Source organism: Cydia pomonella, chromosome 10 (assembly GCF_033807575.1).
Source record: "Cydia pomonella isolate Wapato2018A chromosome 10, ilCydPomo1, whole genome shotgun sequence".
Taxonomy (NCBI): Eukaryota; Metazoa; Arthropoda; class Insecta; order Lepidoptera; family Tortricidae; genus Cydia; species Cydia pomonella.
Window position 1 is genome coordinate 16,426,780 of NC_084712.1, and position 23,964 is coordinate 16,450,743.

At 37.3% G+C, this 23,964-nt stretch overlaps 2 protein-coding genes across 4 annotated transcripts; one reads left to right on the forward strand and one right to left on the reverse strand.

The window, feature by feature from the left end:
* Nucleotides 1-933: 933 nt before the first annotated feature.
* Nucleotides 934-5,669, reverse strand: LOC133522288 (transcription factor Adf-1-like). Of its 2 annotated transcripts, XM_061857567.1 has the most exons (5): nucleotides 5,537-5,669; nucleotides 4,533-4,774; nucleotides 4,167-4,313; nucleotides 3,414-3,555; nucleotides 934-1,598 (listed from the first exon to the last, which is right to left on the reverse strand). In XM_061857567.1, the coding sequence occupies exons 3-5, from the start codon at nucleotides 4,297-4,299 to the stop codon at nucleotides 1,253-1,255; spliced, it is 621 nt and encodes a 206-aa protein (XP_061713551.1). In that variant the 5' UTR covers nucleotides 4,300-4,313; nucleotides 4,533-4,774; nucleotides 5,537-5,669; the 3' UTR covers nucleotides 934-1,252. The 2 variants fall into 2 exon arrangements, with proteins under 2 accessions (XP_061713551.1, XP_061713550.1); XM_061857566.1 differs by lacking the exon at nucleotides 5,537-5,669 and having other exon boundaries at nucleotides 4,533-4,951.
* LOC133522286 (acylamino-acid-releasing enzyme-like) lies at nucleotides 5,578-22,640 on the forward strand. Of its 2 annotated transcripts, none has more exons than XM_061857564.1 (14): nucleotides 5,578-5,712; nucleotides 6,669-6,880; nucleotides 7,770-7,939; nucleotides 8,484-8,632; nucleotides 9,048-9,185; nucleotides 9,530-9,659; nucleotides 10,730-10,863; nucleotides 13,475-13,652; nucleotides 14,597-14,715; nucleotides 15,169-15,316; nucleotides 16,609-16,740; nucleotides 19,167-19,464; nucleotides 20,996-21,205; nucleotides 22,063-22,640. In XM_061857564.1, the coding sequence occupies exons 1-14, from the start codon at nucleotides 5,692-5,694 to the stop codon at nucleotides 22,160-22,162; spliced, it is 2,139 nt and encodes a 712-aa protein (XP_061713548.1). In that variant the 5' UTR covers nucleotides 5,578-5,691; the 3' UTR covers nucleotides 22,163-22,640. The 2 variants fall into 2 exon arrangements, with proteins under 2 accessions (XP_061713548.1, XP_061713549.1); XM_061857565.1 differs by lacking the exon at nucleotides 19,167-19,464 and adding an exon at nucleotides 20,154-20,442.
* The last annotated feature ends 1,324 nt before the right edge of the window (nucleotides 22,641-23,964 follow it).

Consider the following 23,964-nt stretch of genomic DNA (forward strand, 5'->3'; position numbering starts at 1 on the left):
AATAATAAACTAAAAACCGTAGGAGTACCGGGTCATTTATCCCAAGAAAGGTCTTAAGGGCGCGATTCAGGATTTTTCATTACACAGGACAGCGTCATCTAGTGTGATATTGCATAACTAAACGTAAGAGAGTGGGGTCATTATCCCGAGAAACATATATAGCGCGATTCGAGAAAGTTTTCAGGAAGGAATTACCAACATAAAACAATGCCAACTAGGAGTGAGGCGATACTGATATGATGACCTTTGAAATTTTTATTTTGTCATCATGCTATCGCCATATTACATCACGAAATTAGCGATATATTTAAAAGCCACGTTCACGTTCGTCACATCACTTTCTCAAGTCAAATGGGGCCCTTGGTTTAGAAATAGAAATACTCGTACTCGTACTTTAGCTTCCGAACTTATATAATTTTTTCGTCGAATTGTAAGTCATGTCTTAAGCTATGTCTCTACCATTTTGACACTGCAAACATTTTCAGTAAAGGACATTAGGTATGTATTATAGTTGTTTTTCGTTTTATAATATTTTAGGCTTACAATTTAGTTAAGAGTATAGTGGACTAACTTATTAAATATATGTTACTAATTGCTAAGTTGCTGACCTTTAAAGAACGAAAAGGATAGCTCGGGAAATTTTTAGCTTCATCCAATAATATATACTCAAATCTGAAACAGCCTTATACTATACTTGTTCCCTATTTCTTCTTCAAATTAATTTAACGTCCATTTTCGTAAACGATTGTGCAATGGCAAGTGTGATGATCTGATGATGTAATAAATTGAATGCCTTTCGATTTTAATTGAGCAAACAATTCAATAGTTTTTATTGCCCTATATTTTTTCTCGTGCATAACTACAGAGCTCAGAGGAATATTATTAAGATCGGCTCTTAGTAATTCTTTTGAGGAGTAAAGAAAGGTCTTTAAAAAAAAGTAACGTTAAATATAATTGCACTCACTTTAAAAATGTATTTAAGCTGTAATTTAACAATTCTAGTCATTACACAATTTACTTAACACAAACTTTACAAGTGGGAAAGTGGTCGTCAAACTGTGAATGTATTACAATTTATGTAAGTAGGTATCAAAAGGATATTCCTTTTATCAGATCAAAAGGACTATGACCATTCTTCATTCTGAGGCATATCACAAATGTTACTGTGACATTTCTGTATTGAGATCACTGAATTCTTATGGTTTAGCACTTTCAAAGTTTATGTATACTTAATTTAAAACCTTATAATAAATTATTCAACACCATCGATAATCCCCAACCCATTTTCAGTTGTCGTAACGTACGGCATTTCCATCTGACTCCCGAATTCTGCCTCATACAGAACTTGTAAGATTTTCAAGCGCGCTGCCGCGTTTTGTTTCGAGTTTAATCTCTTTAAAATGGGCGCGCAGCTGAAGAGGAATAGTTCGTCTGGGTCAGTTCTCTGTGGTTCTTCCTCTGAGGAGTTGAGGCGAGCCTTTTTGGGTGCTGGCTGCTCGTCGTCATACTCGAACTTGTCTTGGAAGGTCAGGTCGGGGAGAGACTGTTGAGGGCGGCGCTCTTCTTCCGTGTCTGAGTCATCTTCTTTTTTTGATGAACTGAAATTGTGATGCGAATAATTAGTCATATGGCGATTTTTGTACAAATAACTTCTTAAATTAATGCTTTATTTTATTAGTGATACATTTTCTGGGATTGACTGACAGAGACAGTAGGGTTTCGCGTTACAGCCGTCGGACCCATAAAAATGCTTTAGGTATGTTTTTTAACGTTTTACATTACAACAGGACATATAGTACAGGTATATATTTTGTATTCATCAGTTAAACAGGGCGTACTGTTAAGATTGCGTCATAGATTGTTTACTGCCTAATATTCTGCTGGGAACTTAAAGCCATATTGCGGAATGTCATTGGAACTAAAATTTTCATACTAAACTGATCTATCACTCGATACATGCATTACATGAGAATAACAGCGCCCTCTTGACAATGATCATATATTTCTGGTCGGACTTTACCTAGAATCGATTAGATTCTATTCGATTTTGAGCTATATCTTGATCACAGTAAGGTGCTCCTCCTTAACGTTGGCACAGATGATATGGCTAATGCGTTCAACATCCGTCGTGGTTCCGCTTGAAATTGGTGAGTTGAGGTCTACGGCCCATATCTAGGCAAATACTGATCATATCTAGGGAAGGACTGTTATAAAAAGGGCCCACTCCTGACTCCATCCTCCGACCTCCGTGAGTCTCCTCCATTTTAACTGAGTAAAAGTGTATAGTTTTACAGTAAGACGTACTAGATATATTCTATATATGAGGAAGGCTTACGACCGAGTTAGGTATAACATAATATATAACTAATTTTTAAGAAAAAAATAACCGACTTCAATGAGGGAGACCGGTGAAAGAACGATTATTGTTGATTTTGGATTTCATACAATGAAATCAAAAAGACAGCGTCCTACTGTAAAACTAAAATATATAGCCTATATTATAGGCATAATAGGAAATGCTCATGACTGGTTTTCTTCATACATTCTTGTTTGCTGACGATATTTCTTTTATTATATCATGCTAAAACGAACAAAACATGAACAGCGATTAAAAATCTACCACATAGAAGAAGTTGCAACTTGTAACTTGGTTTAGTGACCACAACTTACAAGTAAACTTTACAAAAAACGAAAATTATACAATTTAAACCTTTTCAAAAGCTAATGTTCGCTTTGAAAAGGTTTACTACTCTATTAATACTCTAACGACAATAATAAAACAGAATCAATAAGTTCAACTGTATTTTTGAGTATTAACATTGACTATGAAGTAGCTTCCTTTATGCACTATATCACCTAAAAAAATGTACTAACATAAAAATAGCCACAAATGCATACTAAGCCTATGCTCACTCTTGGTTACAATATGGAATTATACTGCGGGGAAATAGTCCAAGTGTGAACAATCTTTTTATATTACAAAAACATTGTGTTAGAATATTCAGAATCCTTGTAATTATTCATCAATTGGAAAGCATATTGGAAGTTTGTTTATTCGTAAAAAATAATGGAAACCTCTTTCCTCAATACTCGCGACTGGCCCACCCACGACCTAAAACTAGACTAGCCACACCAAACTCTACAGATGATCCATAAAAGCCTTTTAGGCATGGCCACAAAAATACATAAATAAAAATAACAATATAAATTATATACCAACCCTTTCTAATTGGCTTATGCCTATGATGCATGTTATCTCTTATCTCATAAGTTAGTGTTAAGAATATTACTAATATTACTATACCCTTACAGGGTTCATGTGGAACTGAATTAAGTAATTTTATAGAACTGTATACTAACATGAGTGTAATACACAATTCTGATTCTGAACGTTGTGTTTGGATGATACCTACCTGCTATGGTTGGGGTCCAGATGGGGCAGAAGGAACCGCATGGCTTGGTGGTATGGCCACCGAGTCCGGCCTCCGTGAGTTCTTTGCAGTTTAATGAAGGAGTCGCGCAGGGATCGCCAACGTTTCTTACACTCAGCTTCAGCTGTATATAAAAGACCGATGTTGAACAAGTTGCTAGTCTTAATTAATTACAGATTTGATTTGTTTGACAATCTTCAAAATGAAAAATGTTTGGCAGTTGGTTCAGATTGGCGAAATACTTATAATAAACAAAGAATACTTTAACTATATTAATACTTATACTAAAGTATTAAAAAACGGATCACTCACGTATTTTAAGTCGAACAACGCTCTACATGTTTGTTTCACTCTGTATCGAGGAGTGTACCCGGTTTTTAAAATATATTTAATAAGTCTGTGTCTCTCGGAAGTTTTGTTATTAAAATATACTAAAGTACCTACGTAGCAGTGGCGGGACGTCCGCAGAACTTAATTCCCACCAACTTGCCTAACTTCCCAACGGTTAGATAAGTACTTTTCCTACAGCTCATGAAAAAAGAAAAGCCAAGTTGGCAGCGGCTTGCCTACGCGAATTTATTTGGCGCGCCACCACAACACCCCTGCATCCTGCATAAGTATGAACATATTGATAAGCTAAGCTAGCTGAATATATGCTAAGCTAATAGTTTTGCTGGCTGGACATGGAGAAAAAAAGTTTTAAAGATACCTAACAAATTGTTCAAAAGTAGATACCTGACACATTGAGTGCCTCTTGGACTTCTTTCCAGGCATCATCCCTGAGTTTTGTTTTATTGAACCCACTGACCGATTTGTCGTACAAAATCGGCCGTTTCTCGACCTCCTTGATCAAATCCAGTTCATTCATCTTTCATGTGCTGGCTGAAAAGAAAAACTCCGCGGTCACAACCAATTAAAAATAACAAAAGCGCGGGAATACAAAATCGTTTTATTTTTACAAGTAAATGTTAATTAAACTAAAAATAGTTAGATACCTAATTAATTAATTTGATTAATGGTATTATAGTTTAACAGGTATTGAATTTCAGTTCCAAATATTCTTCAATGAATAAGTACCTGCGTATTATTTAAGTAACTTACCTACGTCCTACGGTTATCTTCTTGACTCGAATAAAGACACTGGAATGGACTGAACTGTAGCAGGTTATTATATTCTAATTTTCTAATTCTTATTTGTTATTTTCACCGGGAAGCGGCAGGGTGTTGTTTAAAGGGCTGGTATTGTGGCAATGGGGCGAGGGGCGACGCGCGGTACGCGCGCGCCGCGCGTATCGAGCGGCGCGGCGCGGCGACGCGTTGCCGTGTTCGCCAAGGTATGCTTCCTGTAGGTGTGTAGGTAAGGTACATGTTTTCCTATATATATACATATATATGTGCGATTTTTAACCAAAAGGCTACTTATGTTCGGTGGTCAATAAGACGCCATTACCATATAGGTAGCTTATTTGAAATCAACCTTATCGACAACCGACAATGTGGTTGCAAACCTTTTGGTTGAAAACGTCAAATATATCTACAACTACAGCTATTCGATTTGATTACGAGAGACCGTTACTTGCTAAAAACTACCGTTTAACTATGTGGGTTAGTAAGAAGCTATTAATTGACCGAGCGTCAGCGAAGATACAAAGCTGCACGAAGCTGGTTTGTATCATGTAAAGTACGTAAAAATGTAATAAATAAACTAGTTTTAGTCCCAAAACTAAGCTACCTTCTCCTCCGCACAACTTCTTTACCAACCGCCTGAGTTCATTGGTAGACCTATAAAGTTACTCGCATCTAATTGAGATCTCGTGTTTTGTAAAAAACGTGCAACAGTAAAACAAAATCTTTCAAAAGACGCATGTAAAATACCTTAACGACCTGTCTGCCCATAGTAAAAATAACTTTGGAAAAAAAAAGAAATTAGCATGTTTACTAAATAACCCCAATGCACCCAGGGTTTTTATTTCACAATAAAAATTAAAATAATAACTGTAACCTAAAAATGTTTTTATTAAACATTTAAATTGCCGCGCGTGCAGCGTTTTGTTCGTTTCGGAAACAAGCATAATGATTTTTGTTATGGAACACGGAATAAATACCTATTCTTGTGCTGCGTTCTATTTGTTGTCATTGTTTTGACAGCCGGCTGGCAGTTAGGTTCACAGCTGGCTTCCGTACTTTGTTACAAAGCCAGTTTTATCATTATCATTGCCACTAACACACAGTATTTATTTATACCTTTAGTGTTCGTGTAATGTTGAAAATGTCTTCCCAGGTAAGTAACGATCTCTGAGTTCTAATTGAATTTATCCAATAGTTAAGTAAAATATAAATATCTTAGTTTAATTCGGGGAGTCATATTCTGTATGTAAACGTAATAATTGAATGGTACAATTGTTCAGCATTTTACCAATACATTTCTGAATTAATATTAGATGCGACAGTTTTATAAATACTTTGTTGTCTTGGGTAAACATAACCTAAAATCTTTCGTGTGATCGCTTTATTAATAAGCATATTTTTGTTCCTCTCAGCCCTAAGTCCAAACCTTGTCCCAGTCCGGTTTAAATATATTGTGACTAAGAAATAGCATTAAAGGCAAGTAGGTATTATTTGAATATAGCATTAAAGGCGAGTAGGTATCATTTGTTTTTATTTTAACCCTTTTCCAGGCTTAGTACGATTTATCGACCACATACGCGCCAATAGAATTTCATCTTTAATATTCCGATTTAAGGTTCAAATTAGATTGCACTTTCGGAAAATGTGACTTGCCTTCAAATGAATCATCAAAGCTGGATTAATTAGAATATATGTTTTTTTTTGGAAATCCTTGTAGATTAGTGCAGCCTGGAAAAGGGTTAAATTACCTTCCACCCATACCCGTAACCAAGCTAGCAAAGCGGTGACAGTTGTTGGTCACTACTATGAACAAATTTATTATTTAAAAGAAATATGGAAAAAAATGTGATTTCATAAACAAAATAACACATTGTAATGTATTTTATACTGACATACTAATTTATGTTCTTTGACAGTAAATTAAACCAGGTTATATAGGAAGAGAGTTAATAAAGTTCTCATTCAATTTTATTAATATTACAAACAATTAAGTTTAAGCAAAATGGTTCATCATAATTGCAACCCTAACATAAAGCTGTCTTATGCCACAGTTTTGCCAGCTCCGTTGCATGGTTGCATATAATATTTACCTTGATATTTATTTTTCAGATTGAGACAATAGTAAATGCATACAAAACATTATCTAAAATCCCTAATGTTGCTGGAGGCAGATTAAATAATGCAGCCAATAAGATTACCAGTGTGCAGTCTGTACGAAACATTGACAAAGGCAAGAACAGCAAATATCTGTACAACTATGTGTTGGATGATAATTTGAATGTTATATCTAGAACTGATTACGGAGTGGATATAAGTAATGAGTAAGTATCATTTGACTAGGTCTAATGATTTCAATTCATTGCATTGTATAGGGTAACAGTTATAGAATTGGCCCTGCTAAGCAGCTTGGTCCATGTTACCGTGACTCGCCTTAGGCAAACACATGTTTAACCACAAAGCCTTGATTTAGGCACGTCTACACATACCAAGCTGCTTCACTACCTAAGTAATTTTTTCACCAGATGGTTCATTCTGTGTGGACCTGCCTACTGGCAATTGAATTTATTTTGCAGGATAAATATTCTTAGTTACTGTAGTTGTATTATATACTTGAATGAAACTGTATCAGACACGAAGTTATAATATAACAGTTCAAATCATGTAGAATGTGGCACTGTACAATATATGAGCTCACTTTAGCTATTCATTGTGCAAATATTACATAGAGATAAAACTCATTATAAGCAAATGTAAACTGAATATTATTTGCTGAGACAAAATGTGGCACTATTGTTTGCATTGTATGTAGGTTGGAATATTGTTTTACGAATATCATGTATGAAATTGTGACTTTTAGTAATTATAATCATGATATGACTTGTATATGTTTTTTTTGCTTCTTGTAATCAGATATTCATAGTAACATAATTGTGTATAGGGTCATTCCACACAGGATAAAGAGAAACACATATATTTATTAATTTATTTTTTATAAATAAATATTGGACATTCTTACACAAATGGCTAAGCCCCACAGTAAGCTCAAGAAGGCTTGTGCTATGGGTATTCCAACAATGATATATATGATACATAAATTTTAAAATACATAGAAAACACCCATGACTCAGAACCAAATATCTGTACTCATTTCTCAAATAAATGCCCACAAATGAACATATACACAGTATATCAAATTTTCTCAATTGACAGGCTTCTATCGGCTGTGTCACCAAAAGAGACTTTCAAAGCGGTGATCCGCGAGGAAAAAGACAACAAAGACACTAAGAAGCAATACTTGGAAATTTGGAGGCTGAATGCTGGCCTGACTAACTGTATCGACCTCACTGCGTTGGATATACATGGAGATGTTTATGCTGACTGTAAGTTTTATAATGTTAAATCACCATTGTCCTGGCCTTGTTCTCGCTATTCATTATAAAACAGGACTTAATCGCATGTGTAAAATTATTAATAATGTGTATAAATCGTGAAAGTTTAAATCAGTGTCTTGTTCTCACTTTTTGTCACTGCTCGCTAACGACCTTAAGGCTTCATGGCAAAAATCTCATGAATTGGTGTAATAGTTTTTACCAAAGCTAATGCCATTTGACTAAAAAAATCTGGGAGAGAACTGAATAGTCTTGTTTTTTGACAATATCTATTTTAATATCAGATTTATCTACTTACTTACAAAAAAGATTTTTCAATATTAAGTGTGGTGTGTAAGTGTGAAACCACACATTTTTGATAATATTTATCAGAACTAGATAGTGTGACCTATTACCGAACTAATCACACATCAAAATTATTGTGGTTTATAATGGTTTGTGGCATGATTTGGTTTGTTGGTGCTAGCCCAGAAGTGAAACTTTGAAATGCCATGTTGGCCGTACCATTCGCCTTACTATTGGTATTGTCTTCCAGCCGAATTTGGTAGCTTGGATTGGTCCCAGGACGAATCGGCAGTAGTTTACGTTGCTGAAAGAAAGTTGAAGAAATCTGAACCTTATATCAAGAGGAGTAAAGTTGAAGATGCGTCCAAATCTGGCGGAGGCGATCCTGCGCCGAAAAAGGTACTCATAGTACCTACTTATCTAATTCATAAATATGTTAGGTACTGTAACAGGACTTAAATTTAACAGTTCAAAAACTAAATAAGTTAAGTTTTTGAAATTTAAACACACATGTACCTCTTAGATAATTGGACAAAGAAGAAGCTGGGCAAAGCTGATTTACAATTTCAGTATTGAAATATTTGATAAGAAAACTTTACCAGACTGTCACACGTGACGTTACGTTACTTTTGATCAGGCGTATCATTATCACACATGGATGTCACAGCTGTCCGAGGGGCGATAAAGCGATTACCGATTGACATTTTTACCGGCCGGCGAGTAGCTACCTACTTTTTTTAAGAGAATACTCACTGCCAATCGCCACCGATAAGACACCTGCCTTGAGAACGAGTTCTATCTGTTTGCATTTCAGGGTGAAGAGTACGTGTACAAACAAGACTGGGGCGAGCAGTTGGTCGGCAAGCACCTCTCTGTGGTCGTAGTGTGTAAGATCGAGTCTGAAGCCTTCAGCGTGCTGGAGGGGCTGCCTGAAAGTTGTTGTCCAGGCCAGGTATTAAAGTTATACCACATGTTGATCTTTATTTTAAGCAGGGGTCACCGTATGGCGTCCCGGATCCGGACCTATTTTATTTTTTTACTTATTTAATAAACTCAAGTAGAAACGGACCGCGATGGTCATTTTATTTAAAAACCGGATCACTTTTGTAATCGCGTGTGATGCTGTTATGTAGATATAAAAAAAAGTAATTTGATTTGTCTATAGCCGAACTCACTTCTCTAGGTCAAGGAATCGACTTAAGTTCCATCGCTTCCCTTCTGATTCTCGCTTACGACGTCATCAATGCAATACGTTATAGGTACATGGTACATAGTACAAATCTGGTATGTTTAAAGGTGCGCTTCGCCCCAGATGGGAAAAGCGTTGTGGGCGTGGCTTGGGAGACGGAGCCTCGACGTCTCGGCCTCATCTTCTGCACCAATCGACCCAGCTTCATCTTCGACTTGACCTTGGACGGCCAGCTCAGTAAGTATCGACAATAGTGCACTGGAACTTTATTGGCGTATTTTACTGAAGCTGCACAGGAATATTGACCATCATCTGTCTCTGTTTAGCTTGATATATTTCATTGAACCATATTGCCTAGTAAGGGGTTAATTTCATGTATTTCATATACTTTTTTATTGTTTAATTCTTTGACACTTGGAGAGCCTTTACACCTCCAAATCTTAATAATCGGTATTATTATCTTTCTTAGACCAAGGGGGCCTTGTACATCTCCAAACTTAATATATTAACTATGGAGACAATACCTCTCTGTAATATTGTATAATATACTTGGCTTGATATATACTAGATATGTATTCTGTAGCATTAGTTTATGAGACTGCTAGCTTAACAGTCTAGATGCGATTGATTGATCTAGTCTAATTTTCATTTTGACACTTTGAGAGACTTTACACTTCCAAATCTTATTAGTATTAATACTCTGATATTGGGGACCTTTTCAAATAAGCGCTGGTGGTCTAGCGGTAAGAGCGTGCGACTTGCAATCCGGAGGTCGCGGGTTCCAACCCCGAGTGAGTTTTTCGGGACTTACGTACGAAATATCATTTGATATTCATCAGTCGCTTTTCGGTGAAGGAAAACATCGTGAGAAAACTGGACTAATCCCAATAAGGCCTAGTTTACCCTTTGGGTTGGAAGGTCAGATGGCAGTCGCTTACGTAAAAACTATTAGTGCCTACGCCAATTCTAGGGATTACTTGCCAAGCGGACCCCAGACTCCAATGAGCCGCGGCAAAATGCCAGGATAGCGCGAGGAAGAAGAAGAAGACATTATAGGGACCTTTTACATCCCCAGATGTAATGTATTTTTAACCATAGAGATACATCTCCGTTGTATTTACAAATGTTTTATGTATTTTTCATGTCACTATATGATGTTACTCAATTGTTACTATAAATGTTGTATTGACTTGTAAAAGAGCCTACTTGCAGAATACATTTTTGAATTTTGGGAGCTGCCAAAGCTATAACGATTATTTTCTGCCCGTATGAATGTCTCGAGTTTATTGATATTCCACATTTTACAGCTAAACTGTCCGCGGAGGGCGAGGCGGTGCGCTCGCCCCGCCTCGCGCCCGCCGGCGCGCTGGCGTGGCTGCAGCGCGCGGCCGGCGGCGCGCACCACGCGTGCCACGCGCTCCTCGTCAAGAGGAAAGGCCAGGTCAGACCTTTGGTTTCATTCACCTCGACCAATCGCTCCTTGGTTCGGTCGCGAATTGGTTTGCTCGTGGAGCGAAGGTTCTCCTCTACAGGTACCGACCCATTCTTGTGAAATTTCGTGAGTAGGTTCGACAAATTAGACTGAATGAATGAATTTTATTTCATAAACATCAAATTACATAGATTTCCTTAAATTAGAAAATCTGCTTCCTAAATAGGTATAACCTGTACTTTAAGGTAAACAGCGCTCCTCCCCAAAAATTTAGTTGCAGATGTTTTATTTATACAATTTTAGATAAAAATTTAAAAGCATTTAGTATCCTTAGTCAGCGATTGATAATAAACATAGATGACGAACTAGCTCTGCAAAATGACCCCACACATATTGTGCCGAAGCGGGCGGGGCGTCAACTTTGTGCCGCGGAGCTATTTAGTTCGCAAATGGCGGCCCGTTGTCACAGTCGTAGTAAGAAGTATTAAAATTATATCTTTAATAAAAGAAATATGCCTTATTGTGCGGATAAATGATGTGCTAGTCGTTCCAACAAACACTGGAAACAATATGGGATTACTTTTCACGTATAGTTTAGCTAGGATCATATTATTTTGATTTCTCTTGATCACAACAGGCTTTATATGGGGATGATGTTATGCATTTTAAACAATCGTTGATATTAAGAAACTTTATTACATTTTAAATTTGTTCAGGTTGTTATTTTGACAATTTAAATTCGTGATAGTAAATACGAATCGTCGTTGTAGGTGGCGCTTTTTTATGTGTAGGTACATTTTTACTAAGTAAAGTAAAGTAAAGTAAAGATCTCGCTGCTATTTATAACTTTTCGTTAAATTCGCGGTAGGCTGGACCGATTTGGCTAATTTTGGTATTGCAATATTTCTAGGTCCAGGGACGGTTTGAATGGTGAAAAAATATGGAAAGAATGCAAGTGTGGGTGTTAAACCTACGTGGATCGTAAATAATAATGCACGCACTTAATAAACAATATGTAATGTTCGAAATACAGTTAAAAAGTTATTATTATTTAAGTTAGTATTAAACACAAGCGGTTAGCACAGGCACACACAGTTCACCGAAACACTAGTTAGGTTCATGCACCATACCATTTATATTAGTCCGTGAATCCATAGGTTAGTATCACGATAAGCTATACTAGTTAAGTACGCGGATAGGATTTAACTGGCGTTGACGATGTGCGAGCGATCGATTCCGTGACGTAGGTAATGGCTCCTCTACATGATGGCCCAGCGTAGGCCAGTCCTAGGGACGCATTTATGCGTTAGAGGGAGCAAGTGATATTGCTATCTCATTTCACCGCATAGCTGCGTCCCTTGGACTGGCCTACGCTGGGCCATCGTGTAGAGGAGCCCTAACACTGATGACAGATGCGGGCGGCGCGGCGCACGCGTTACCGGCGGTCTAGCAACGGTTGCCAGCCCGCGCGCCGCCATGTTGTCGGCTGTCGTGAGTGGTTCCACCCGAAAAAGGTTTTGTGACTCTGTTTTGTTTGCGTACTTTGATGTGGAGTAGGCCCCACAAAGAAAATAGTAAAAACAATAATGATATTTTCCCATTCCCATGCAAACTGTTTCTACGACGACGTGTTCAATACGAATTTCTGCATGAACGATACAATGTATTAATTGGTTCGGAGGCTTAATTGCCTTTAAACACGTGCGACAAACGAACAAATAATAAGCCTATATATATTTACTCTTTAAAATAAAATAACAAATTATCATACAAAATATAGCATTTAAAACGTTCTATATCGCATGAAACCGTCTACGTGGAGTTGGTTTCCATTGTCATGTATTTTCAAGTGTCAATGCTACAGCCAATCACAGCGCCTTATTTTATAATACACCAATCGTAGTTTGGGTGGTTTAAATTGACTAATCATGGTCAAACGCAGTTTCGTCGTTGAAAACAAGACGTCAACGTCGACGAGTTGCAATTGGTCCGTTATGAGTACTGCGTGTTTTAATAGTGGGGCCACTTTTACGCTGATATTTTGTTTGAGATTAGTCTTCTATGTTTTTTTCGTTCGCTGTCCTTAGTACTGAAAAATTTAACTTGTAAATGTAAACATGCGTGCGTGTGTGTGTGTGTGTGTGTGTGTGTGTGTGTGTGTGTGTGTGTGTGTGTGTGTGTGTGTGTGTGTGTGTGTGTGTGTGTGTGTGTGTGTGTGCGTGTGTGTGCGTGCGTGCGTGGGCGCGGGCGTGTGCGTGTGAGTGTGTGTGTGTGTGTGTGTGTGTGTGTGTGTGCATTCCCTTTTAGTTTTGTCATATATATTTAGTATTTTATTAAATTTATTATAAATATACGGTCCATTGGATCTTCTTCCAATGGACCGTATATTTATAATAAATCCTTAGAACGCTCTACGACAATTATTTCTTACATGAGTTACATGTTGTCTATTATGGTAAAGTATTGAGTGGTATTTGAGGGCAACACTTAGAATAAATAGTTGTCTAAGTGTACAGAATATTTTATGATATTTTTTTAAAATGGAAGAGTCACGGGGGTTCGCAAGGTCTACAGCTGAGAGAGACATTAAAATAATCTGAATGAAATATGGTTGTTTCAGACCGAAGTATCACCAATAATAGATATAGTACAGACGGAAATCGCCACAGCCCAGAACAAGCCATTCTACGGGCTATACAACCAGAGACTTCCCAAGAACTGCTTCACCAAAGATGGTTCCAGGATCGTGTTTAGTACGCCCAGCGTGTGTGACGTGAAAACCTATACTGTTGATATTGGTGAGTTGTCATTTTGAGGGCTTTTACGTGTTGGTCTGTTAGACTTCTTAACTACAGAAGTAAATATAGCCTTGCTAGAAAAATACACTGCCATAAAAGCGACATCTGTGTTAGAATAGGGAACGTGCATGAACTGTAGGAGGCAGCACAGGAGCCGTCAGATTTTTGGCGCGAGGCGTAAATTTGATGTTTGTTGTTCCGATGTAGCCCACAAGATGGCAGAACCTACTATGCACAAGAAAACACGTGACGTGTAAATGTGCATGTTTATGGTTCCGATTCAGGCCACAAGATGGCAGACCCTCCAACGCGCACGGTCCCTATAATAGCAATTAACAACACTATGTGATTCAAGTTAAGGGCTTATTACATCCATTCTGCCGTCGGGTTTACGGTCGTAGCCGACGCCGGGCCTGCGTTAAATCGGTTTCCGTTTCAAGAAATAACATCGTTCAACAATATTTGAAATCTAAAAAATAAATTGTCTCGAATTGCCAAAATTGTTAAATGTTTTTGCAGTTGAATTATTATTATTTTTGTATATTGCAAATGATGTGCTGATATTTCGTGAAACGGAAAACGACCCTTACGAGAGGCATCGGGCCCGGCGTCGGCACCGACGTCGCCGCCGATTCTTAGACGTCCGATGGCAGGATTGGCAGGATAGATGTAATAAGCCTTTTAGAGTGTGTATCAACCATAGAGAACGGCTGGTCTAGGTAAAGTGGTGCATAGTATAGTCGCTGCATTTGGTAGCCGATGTAAGTAGATCTTCAGTTACAATTAGCTGAGTACAATATTTGAAATATTTGATGCGTTAATTATTCCTTTGTCTATTATCTGGTAAAATTGTTTCCATTTCCAAAATTTACTTACATAATATTAATTCCGAGATAACTTTGTGAATTACTTATAAAGCAACATAATTCTATTATTTTCTTCAGAAAGCGGCAAGGTAGCCGAGATATCCAGCCCCGACTCCCGCCAAGGTTCACTCTCTGTGCTGGATGTGAAGAACGATGTTATCCTCGCTTCTTTCTCCGACATGCAGACACCGGCACAGGTAAACCAGTTTTTACTTAACCCAATCCCACTGACGCGATATAGGGTTAGCAAAGATAATCAAACTTCGAAGGATGTTTTTCGGTTGGCAAATTTTGCCTCTTGTAGTTCAAGCGGTTAAGCTCTTGACTTTGTATGATAAGGATCCTGAGAAAGTCATGAATCAACTATTTGCATACTTTTCGGGGACGATTTTTATCTCCTCTACGGCACGAACGAGGTTTGAAACTAAGCTTTTTGACCACCACAGAATAAATAATAGTACTACCGTACAGAAATTACACTTCCTACAAAACTGAAGCTTGACAGCGATTCAGGGACGAATCATGCTGTCCCGTTCTAATGTATGGCACTATTCCTTTCGGCTATTTGGGGTTCAAGTCATGTACATTGTAATGCACATTGGGACATACGAGGATAAGACAGACTATCGCACAATGTCATACTTTTGCAGTTATACGTGGGCAAATTGCCAGGCGCAGGAAAGGAAGGCGAGATAAAGTGGAACGTCGTAAGCGAAGCAGTGAAGGTCCCAGAATCGCTAGCCAGCTCTACCATACACTACCTGAGCCATAAGCACGAGAACACGGATGATGCCGTCAGTAAGTAGAGCATTACCTTAAAATTTAAATAATAGTACATTACGATACAAGTGCGAAAAATAGGAAATTCGAAACGAGTGGCGATAAATTAAAACACGACCGAAGGGAGTGTTTTAAATCGACACGAGTTGCGAATTACCTATTCGCACATGTATCGTACAACGTTTTACAGTACATATGGCCCTTTAAATGTTCGACACAGTAACATAATATGCTACTTCTCGCACTAGTGCTATAAAGTAGCCCCATATGTACTGTAAAAACAATTATCATATATATTAGGCTCATCATTCATAAATCTCATACAGGCCAATTCGAACGTACACTGACATCATAATGATAGAATGATATTTGAATATCGTGCGTATCGTTTGCGCCAAAACATGTAAACAGGTTCGAGCGAAATGTACGGTAACTAAAAAATCGGTAACAATTAGTAAACTAAATTTTATATACTATGTTAAGATACAATATATTATATTAAGACCGCTTGTTGTTACCTGGTATTAGGTTTTTTTAAGAATATTGTAGTCTTACATGCATGTAAAATGTCTAATTATTGGTGTAATAAAGAACATTGACTTACTTACTTAATAGTAATAAATAAATAAAAAACTAAAAAATATGATTCAAATATAATTCTAAACGTACACTGACAACGTTCGAATTGGTCTGATAGATACTTAGTACATAATATGCATATATATAGTAGTACATAATAGCATCTTTAGGAACTGAGCCTTTTTAAAATTTAAACATCGTATTTCATTTCATAATAAAGCGTAACATAACTGCAACTTATTGTTTAAGGTCTTATAAATGCTATGAAACATATTGAAATTAACTTTGTTTTATTATATATATAAGAATTTACTATATACAATGTGAAATATAACACAAACAATGATATACTCGTAATGCAATTAAAGTTTACAAAATAAGTTAGGGAAAGTGTCATGCGCTGACGAAGAAGTCTTTAAACGCGTTTTACCACAATTCTCGTTTTTAGACTTGTTCCTGTTTATCACTAAGCGAGCGATATGTACCATACAGAGCAACATACATACGCGTGGCGTTAAAAGGATTAAAAACGTCGTTTGATAGACATGCACGTCATTATGTACCTTGAAATATCTTGCGCACTTAAATCAAAATGTACTATTATGATACAAGTACAAAAAGACAACTCCCATCCAAAAAATATTAGATTGCAAATTTTTGTATATGGAAATTTAGTCAACATTTCGACGGCATATCAGTACTTGTGTCACAAATAAATTGTTTACTTGCAGAGACATTTTCATCGCTGTACCTCGCTCCGCAGTCGCCGGACAAGCGGCCGCTGCTCGTGTGGCCGCACGGCGGGCCGCACTCCGGCTTCGTGAATGCGTACTCGCTGGAGGCGGCCCTCTTCAACATGCTGGGTGAGTTGCTACCTGATATAATGAGGAATATATAGGTTTATTTCGCCTGAAATAAGGACGCTAAGAACGACAAATTTCGTATGTTGGACCGCCATTTCCTATCGCTTAGTACATTACATTGTAGGAGAGGCCGGAAAACCGAGACGAGTGAGTTTGAGGGCCGACACGTTAGTGAAGTAAATAATACGAGTCTATATTTAGCGTTTCCGGCTGAGGCATTACATAGTGCTTTTCACGACTACTGCGAGAAAATAAGAAAACATTTGCATAACTATAAGTAACTACTTTAATAGAATTTAATATTTATATTGGCGTGAGGACAATTGTTGAAATAGAGCGATGTATTTTTGCCAGGAACGTTATACTTTCTTCGCTGGAAGAACTCATTTTTATAGCGTAGATACGTGTTTCTTGTATTTTGTAGTCAAACACAATTTACACTGTCCAATTCAGACCCTCCGATATTCCGATCCCGCCTTTTTAGTTTTTTATCACTTTTAAGAGGCGTTTTTCTGTTGTTTGCTTCAAACCAACTCTAAACTTAGAGTTTGAGTTCGGAGGGGTTTTGCTAAAAAAACACAAATAACTACAAAAGTAAAAACGTCTTAAGCGTGAACTGAATGGCTTAAAGGACTCGCATCCAGGCCATAATTGTAATAAAAAATGAACTGAATGGTTTTGACGTTTCTTTTTTTTAAACAAGTAATTGGTCCTATAAATGACCTAATTTTATTTTTGAACGAACAAGTTGCGCCAAATAAATACCTTTTACCATCTCCAATGACAGATGATGATAACAATGATCACCAATGACAGATGATGATAACAATGATCACCAATGACAGATGATGATAACAATGAAACATGTAGTGGTGGTTCAGGAGCTACAGCTATTGCCTACTTTCCAGCTTGGTTTTAGAGAACCTATTGCCACATTTCCGAACAGTTGCGTGAAAATTATACGCAATATACGCGTACGATAGAGACGGCGGGTCAATGTACGAAATTCTTTGTGGTTAGCGTCCTTACTTTATTATATTGGTATCAATATGATGTTGTTATCTTTTGGATACTGTATGTGTATATGAACCCTCATACACAGATTTAGGTTGAATTTGTCTTTTATGTATCCCTACAAAAATTATCAATAGACCATTACCCATTGAAATAAAGTTTCTTATAACTTTTTGTCACTCTCAAAAATGACCCTAAAGTGTAAATGTACCGTCATTTGGGGTTATTTTGCTTGTAATCCTTAATAAATACGATTTAATGCTAATTAAATGGTGAATAATTGTATTTTGTGCAATAATTTATAACTTGTCTAGAGGCCGTCTGTCTCAATATGGCAACACCATGAAAACGTCTTTTCAAAGACACATTATCACTACAGGCTTAACCTCTACTCTGTATCGGTTAAGCCTATAGGTATTTAAATAAAAGTAAACAAACAATTTAAACATTTTCGGGTAGTTATAACATTTATTGGTTAACCAACCAAATACAAAATCGCCTGGATCTGTTACTGAACGACCTGACTTTTACCTACATTATTTGATCATGTAATTGATCTGGTTTAAGGAGCCATTAGAGGGTAGATTTTGTTAACTTTTATTTAAATACCTAAAGATACAGAGTATAGACGGACTTTAATAATTATCTTTATTTTGTGTGTTGTCCTTTTCTGATAAGACTTCGTTCCGTTTCGTTTAGTTACTGTTTCATAATTTCTCTTAGATTCAGGTACTGTCTACTTGTGTTGATTGCTTTAGTTATCGTTTCTGTTAAAAGTGAACTTGTTCATGTTCATATTAAATAAAACGGTGTCGCTGTACCGTTTATCCTAATAGGGTATATGCATGCTTTTCTTGTTTACTTTTATTTGTTTTTGTTTAGATACGGTTTCTTTTTTGGATACAAAATACCTAAAAACGTATTGTTTTTTTTTCAATAGGCGATTTGAAGGCCTAGCACAAACTACTGTCCAAATAAATGTACGACTGCACACATAATATACAGCGTTTATTTTTAATATGACTGTATATTCAAAGGGTAATTAGTATAGGCCCTATTAAACGAACTTTCACATACTGCACGAGTATAATTCAAAACTGACGACTTTTATTTTTCTTTATAAATTAATTCAGCACGTTATTAATAATTACTTTGTTTAATTCATATCGTTACACTTACTGACGCGATGTCTTAAAGTGATGACTTTGAAAGCAGAACTCTGTACAATACGAACCAAAAAAATTACAAAAAGTTATTACGCTCTGGCAAAACTAAATTCTGATTCTGGTTAAGACTAATCTACAAATTTCTTTCAAAATTGTTTCATGTCTTTAAACCTACGTCTACGTCTCGTTATATTAAAAATTCACGCTATCATCGGCGTAACATAAAATGCATATCCCCTATTCCAGGCTTCGCGGTGCTCCAGATAAACTACCGCGGCTCCGTGGGCGCCGGCGAGCGGGCCGTGGCCTTCCTGCGCGCCCGCGTCGGCGCGGCCGACGTCCTCGACTGCAAGCTCGCCACGGACGACGCCGTTACAAAGTTCAACGTCCACGCTAACAAAATATGCTTAGCCGGTGGTTCGCATGGAGGGTTCTTGGTGGCACATCTGAGCGGGCAGTACCCGGATGTCTATTGCGCTGTTGTCAGTCGGAACCCGGTTATAGATGTCGCTAGCATGTTCAACTCGAGTGATATACCTGACTGGTGAGTTTATAGATCGGTGTCACCTTTATAACTGATAATTCCAGGCTAAAGTCAACGTTGCGTCGATAAGTAAATGTGTCTTAGAAAATGTAACATTAAATGCGAAGAAAATATGTATGTCTGGCCGATCGTTCACATGGAGGGTTTCTAGTGGTGCGTTAGAGTGGGCAGTATCCGGTTATAGTTGTCGCTAGCATGTTCAACTCTAATGATAAACCTGACTGGTAAGTTCACAAGCTCTTACACAGTATAAGCCATTGTTACTTTTGTGATTGATTCTCAGTCAACGCTGCGTTTATTTAGCCGGAACCCGGTTATAACGTCGCTAGTTTTGTTTAGTAGTTGTAGGACTGATGAGTTTATTAGGTACAGGATATTTTGTAGTATAATATTATTTCTCAGGGCTTTACGGCGTTGCCTTCGCGAGTGAAGCGGGTTTTAGTTCGATCGTTTTCTTGAGTGACTCGTTTTTAATTTGTTTGTCAGTGCGTCTACTTTTCCACTCCCATTGCCACTAATATTATTGTTCCATAGGTCTTACGATGTTGTTCACAGGGATTTTGTATTCTGATTCGTTATTTAGATTTGTTCAGAGAAAACACAACCAAACGTTTACGAGAAGTCTTATAAGAAAAGGACAACTTCAAAGCAATGTATCAAAAAGCGACTATTATATCCGTATTCCATAGGTTTTGCCTCACTCCGCGTAAACTACCGAGGTTCCACCGGTCACGGAGACGCCAGCGTCCGCTGCTTACTCTCCAACGCCGGTCGAATCGACGTCGACGACTGCTTTCTCGCTCTCTCCGAAGTGCTAGAAAGGAACGTAGATAACGTTTCTCTGCTCGGAGGAAGTTATGGGGGATTCCTGGTAGCTCATCTAGCTGGGCGGTGGCCGGAGATGTTTAGGAGTGCTGTGATGAGGAATCCTTTGATAGATATGGCTACGAAGGGACATTATGCTGATAATTCTGATGGGTGAGTTTGGCGGTGAAGCGTATTGGATTTATTACTTATGTAATGATACAGCATGTATGTACAGCGAGCTTCAAAAGCGTATGGCCATTTTATGAATAAGTTTTATTCATAATGTGTCCTTGTAATTTTGCAGCTCGCTATACATTAATATATTTGGCGCAGTCGGTAGGTTCTATAGTGGAATTTTGTGTATGCTATCTATGAACATATCTAATTATGTATGTATTTATCTTGTATACGTATGATATCTTCGCCATAGGCGACGACCCATAGTACAAGCTTTGCTTACTTTGGGGTTAGGACGATCTGTGTAAGATTATCCTCATATATTTATTTATAAATTTATGTAATTGTTCATCTTAAGGACAATGAAGTTGTTAAGATATAAATTTACGGGAGTGAGTGTATTTGTGATATTCCATGTTAAAAGTTACCTTATAACAACTACGCGAGGTGTATTTTGATTTGGGGAGTTAAATTTAAATTGCTTGAATAGCTTAACCGCATTTTAGTTCTTTTTTATTCGACTTGTTAACCCCCTTTGTTAATCCAGGTGTGCAGTAGAAGCGGGCTTCCCCTTCACCGAGAAAGGCCAGCCTTCCGAAGAAGAACTGCTCACCATGAGGCGCTGCTCGCCGCTGGTCCACGTACATAAAGTTAAAGCCCCCACGGCTTTCATGTTGGGGAAGGGAGACAAGAGAGTCCCACATTATCAGGGGCTCGAGATGGCTCGGAGGCTGAAGGCTAATGGCGTTCAGACCAGGTGAGGCTCTTAGTTATCACTTTTTTTTTTATAAAAGCCTATGGACGGGAGTCTATGTACATGTAAAATGTTTTGGTAATGGAGGACGATCGACCACGTCAATGTAGGCGAGTGCTCATATTATTATATAGATTTGAACCTTAAAACCACCACGATACAGTAGCTTTTTAAACGACATTATTGCTTTGCCACGCGCTCTAAACGGGAGCCCACCGCTCGCACAAAAAGCGGCCAAGTGCGAGTCGGACTCGCCCATGAAGGGTTCCGTACCATTTATGACGTATTAAAAAAAACTACTTACTAGATCTCGTTCAAACCAATTTTCGGTGGAAGTTTGCATGGTAATGTATATCATATATTTTTTTTAGTTTTATCATTCTGTTATTTTAGAAGTTACAGGGGGGGGGGGACACATTTTACCACTTTAGAAATGTCTCTCGCGCAAACTATTCAGTTTAGACAAAAATGATATGTATGGGTTTGATGAAAAAAAAAATTTTGAGTTTCAGTTCTAAGTCCCCATACTTAGAACTGAAACTCAAAAATTTTTTTTTTTTCTATTTTTGTGTAAAAATCTTAATGCGGTTCATAGATCACTTACCAAGTTTGAACAGTATAGTTCTTATAGTTTCGGAAAAAAGTGGCTGTGACATAATCGGACAGACAGACGGACATGACGAATCCATAAGGGTTCCGTTTTTTGCCATTTGGCTACGGAACCCTAAAATGGTTTTTGTTTAACAGATTAAGGTCTTAGATGTAAAAATCATTTGAAAAAATTCATATTATACTACCTGCCTGTAGAAATACCTCTATATTATTTTACTTAATAATGATTCATTGTTATTTGCCTCTAGAGTGTACATGTACGACGACAACCACTCCCTTTCGTCGCTGCCGCACGAGATGGACCAACTCATCAACAGTGCTAGCTGGTTACTGGAGCATTTACCCTAGACTGAACCATGGAACTGGGCACGGGCGGCCTGATGTCCTATGTAAATAACCGAAAATGTTAACAATATGTATCATTTAACATTGTTATGCGTATTATCTCTTAGGTTAATCAAGTGCAATGCAGTTTTAAGTCTGATAATTACTCAACTACTTAGGCAAAAACGGCTAAAGAAAATTCGATAAAATGTCATTATGATACTTTATAAATTGTAAGTAGGTAATTTTATCCTGAAAATCATCTTAAGTGGATGAAAGGAGTGGAACTGTTAAAAAAAATGCGCATGAGCAATAGCTATTGTTTTAATGTTAAATAGATATTTGTTTATAATTTTAGTAATTTCAGATATTCATTGGCTCGTGTCAGACTGATTGCCATAAAGTGTAATACGAATTTTGTAACGATATTGTTTCTAGAGTAAGTAAAACGTCCATATTTAATATTGTTATATGAATATATTTGTTTTTCTATACATATACATTTTAACATTATTATTTAGTTTCCTATAATTCCGATTCAGAAAAACTAACGTGCACCTTACCTTTATAAACCTTTTAATAAATGACATTAAGTAGGATAGAAAACAGGGGGACGAAAATCACCCTTAAGTTGGTACCCTTAAAGTGGGCAAACATCAGACCCCCATCCCCTCTAGCCAATAAAACAATACAAATTGCTACCCCAATGATCCGCTAGACTAGCTAAACAGGTGGTGCGACATATGTGAGCACGTCAAAAACGTTTGGCAGTAGATGATATTCATTATTTGGTTCCATAACGGTACATTGTTTTTAAGTAGCTATGTCACGATCCAATAGACAAGGCATTGTAATTTCATGACTTAAAAAAGTAGGTACCTATAATCAAGTGTTACTCCCTTCTCCCTTGCAGGGTGACCATGTACCAAATCTTTATGTAACACCTTTCATAACCATGAATTTTTGCATGAAATAAATGAAATGAATTCTATATCTATAAATCTATTTCTACAATTATTCTTTAAATGATGTCTATCCAAAAGCGAATTCGAAGAATTGTCATAGGGATCATCATTCGCCGCGTCAAGTATACGGTAAGAATTTCGTGATAAAGAGAAACATTACAATCAACTACCTACAGTTTAAAAAAAGTATTTAAATATGGCGGTAAAAAATGTACAGACTACCTAGTAACAGTTCACATTTACTTTAATACCGTAAGCTTTCTTTTAGGGGTGTGCGATCTGCATAGCAATTGATAACTACATAGACCAGTAACACTTCTGAATAGATTAATCTAATGTTCTTCTAATTAATGGGTCTTGGAAAAAACCGCTACAAACGTTTATTAAACTGATAATAAGAGCTGGGGGCCTATTGCGAAAACCGAAATTCGCAAATTGCGGGGATCTTTCTCTTTTACTCTTACTAAGACGTAATTAAAGTGACAGAGAGAAAAATGCCCGCAATTGACGAACTTCGTCAGTTCGTCAATTGCGGGCATTTTTCTATTCAGGGCTATACTCGTAAAGCCCTGAATAGCTTGGAGTGGTACTTACGCCTCATGTTTCAAAACAAGAACGATTACTTATACACAATGGTTTTATAGCTTAATAAAAGCAATATAACCTTTGCTTAATAATTGAGTAATGTGGCTGTGCATTGTAATGGTTAATAAGTATTGGTACCGTAACCGCGCCGTAGGACAATTTATTTTGGAGGATCTTAGATTACATTAAACGAGATAATTCAAATAAATTCTACGGATCGCAATATATTTGTTTACAACCTCGAACGGGTAATTGTATGGAGCACTGCCTGTATTT

What these genes read in the sequence shown, in the direction of transcription:
- LOC133522288 (XM_061857567.1), bottom strand. Translation starts at nt 4,299, where the DNA reads ATGAATGAACTGGATTTGATCAAGGAGGTCGAGAAACGGCCGATTTTG. An exon ending in AGAGGCACTCAATGTGTCAG is followed by an intron (nt 3,556 to 4,166) that starts GTATCTACTTTT and finishes TTTTATATACAG; the next exon opens with CTGAAGCTGAGTGTAAGAAA. An exon ending in CTGGACCCCAACCATAGCAG is followed by an intron (nt 1,599 to 3,413) that starts GTAGGTATCATC and finishes TCACAATTTCAG; the next exon opens with TTCATCAAAAAAAGAAGATG.
- LOC133522286 (XM_061857564.1), top strand. Translation starts at nt 5,692, where the DNA reads ATGTTGAAAATGTCTTCCCAG. An exon ending in AAAGTTGTTGTCCAGGCCAG is followed by an intron (nt 9,186 to 9,529) that starts GTATTAAAGTTA and finishes GTATGTTTAAAG; the next exon opens with GTGCGCTTCGCCCCAGATGG. An exon ending in ACATGCAGACACCGGCACAG is followed by an intron (nt 14,716 to 15,168) that starts GTAAACCAGTTT and finishes ATACTTTTGCAG; the next exon opens with TTATACGTGGGCAAATTGCC.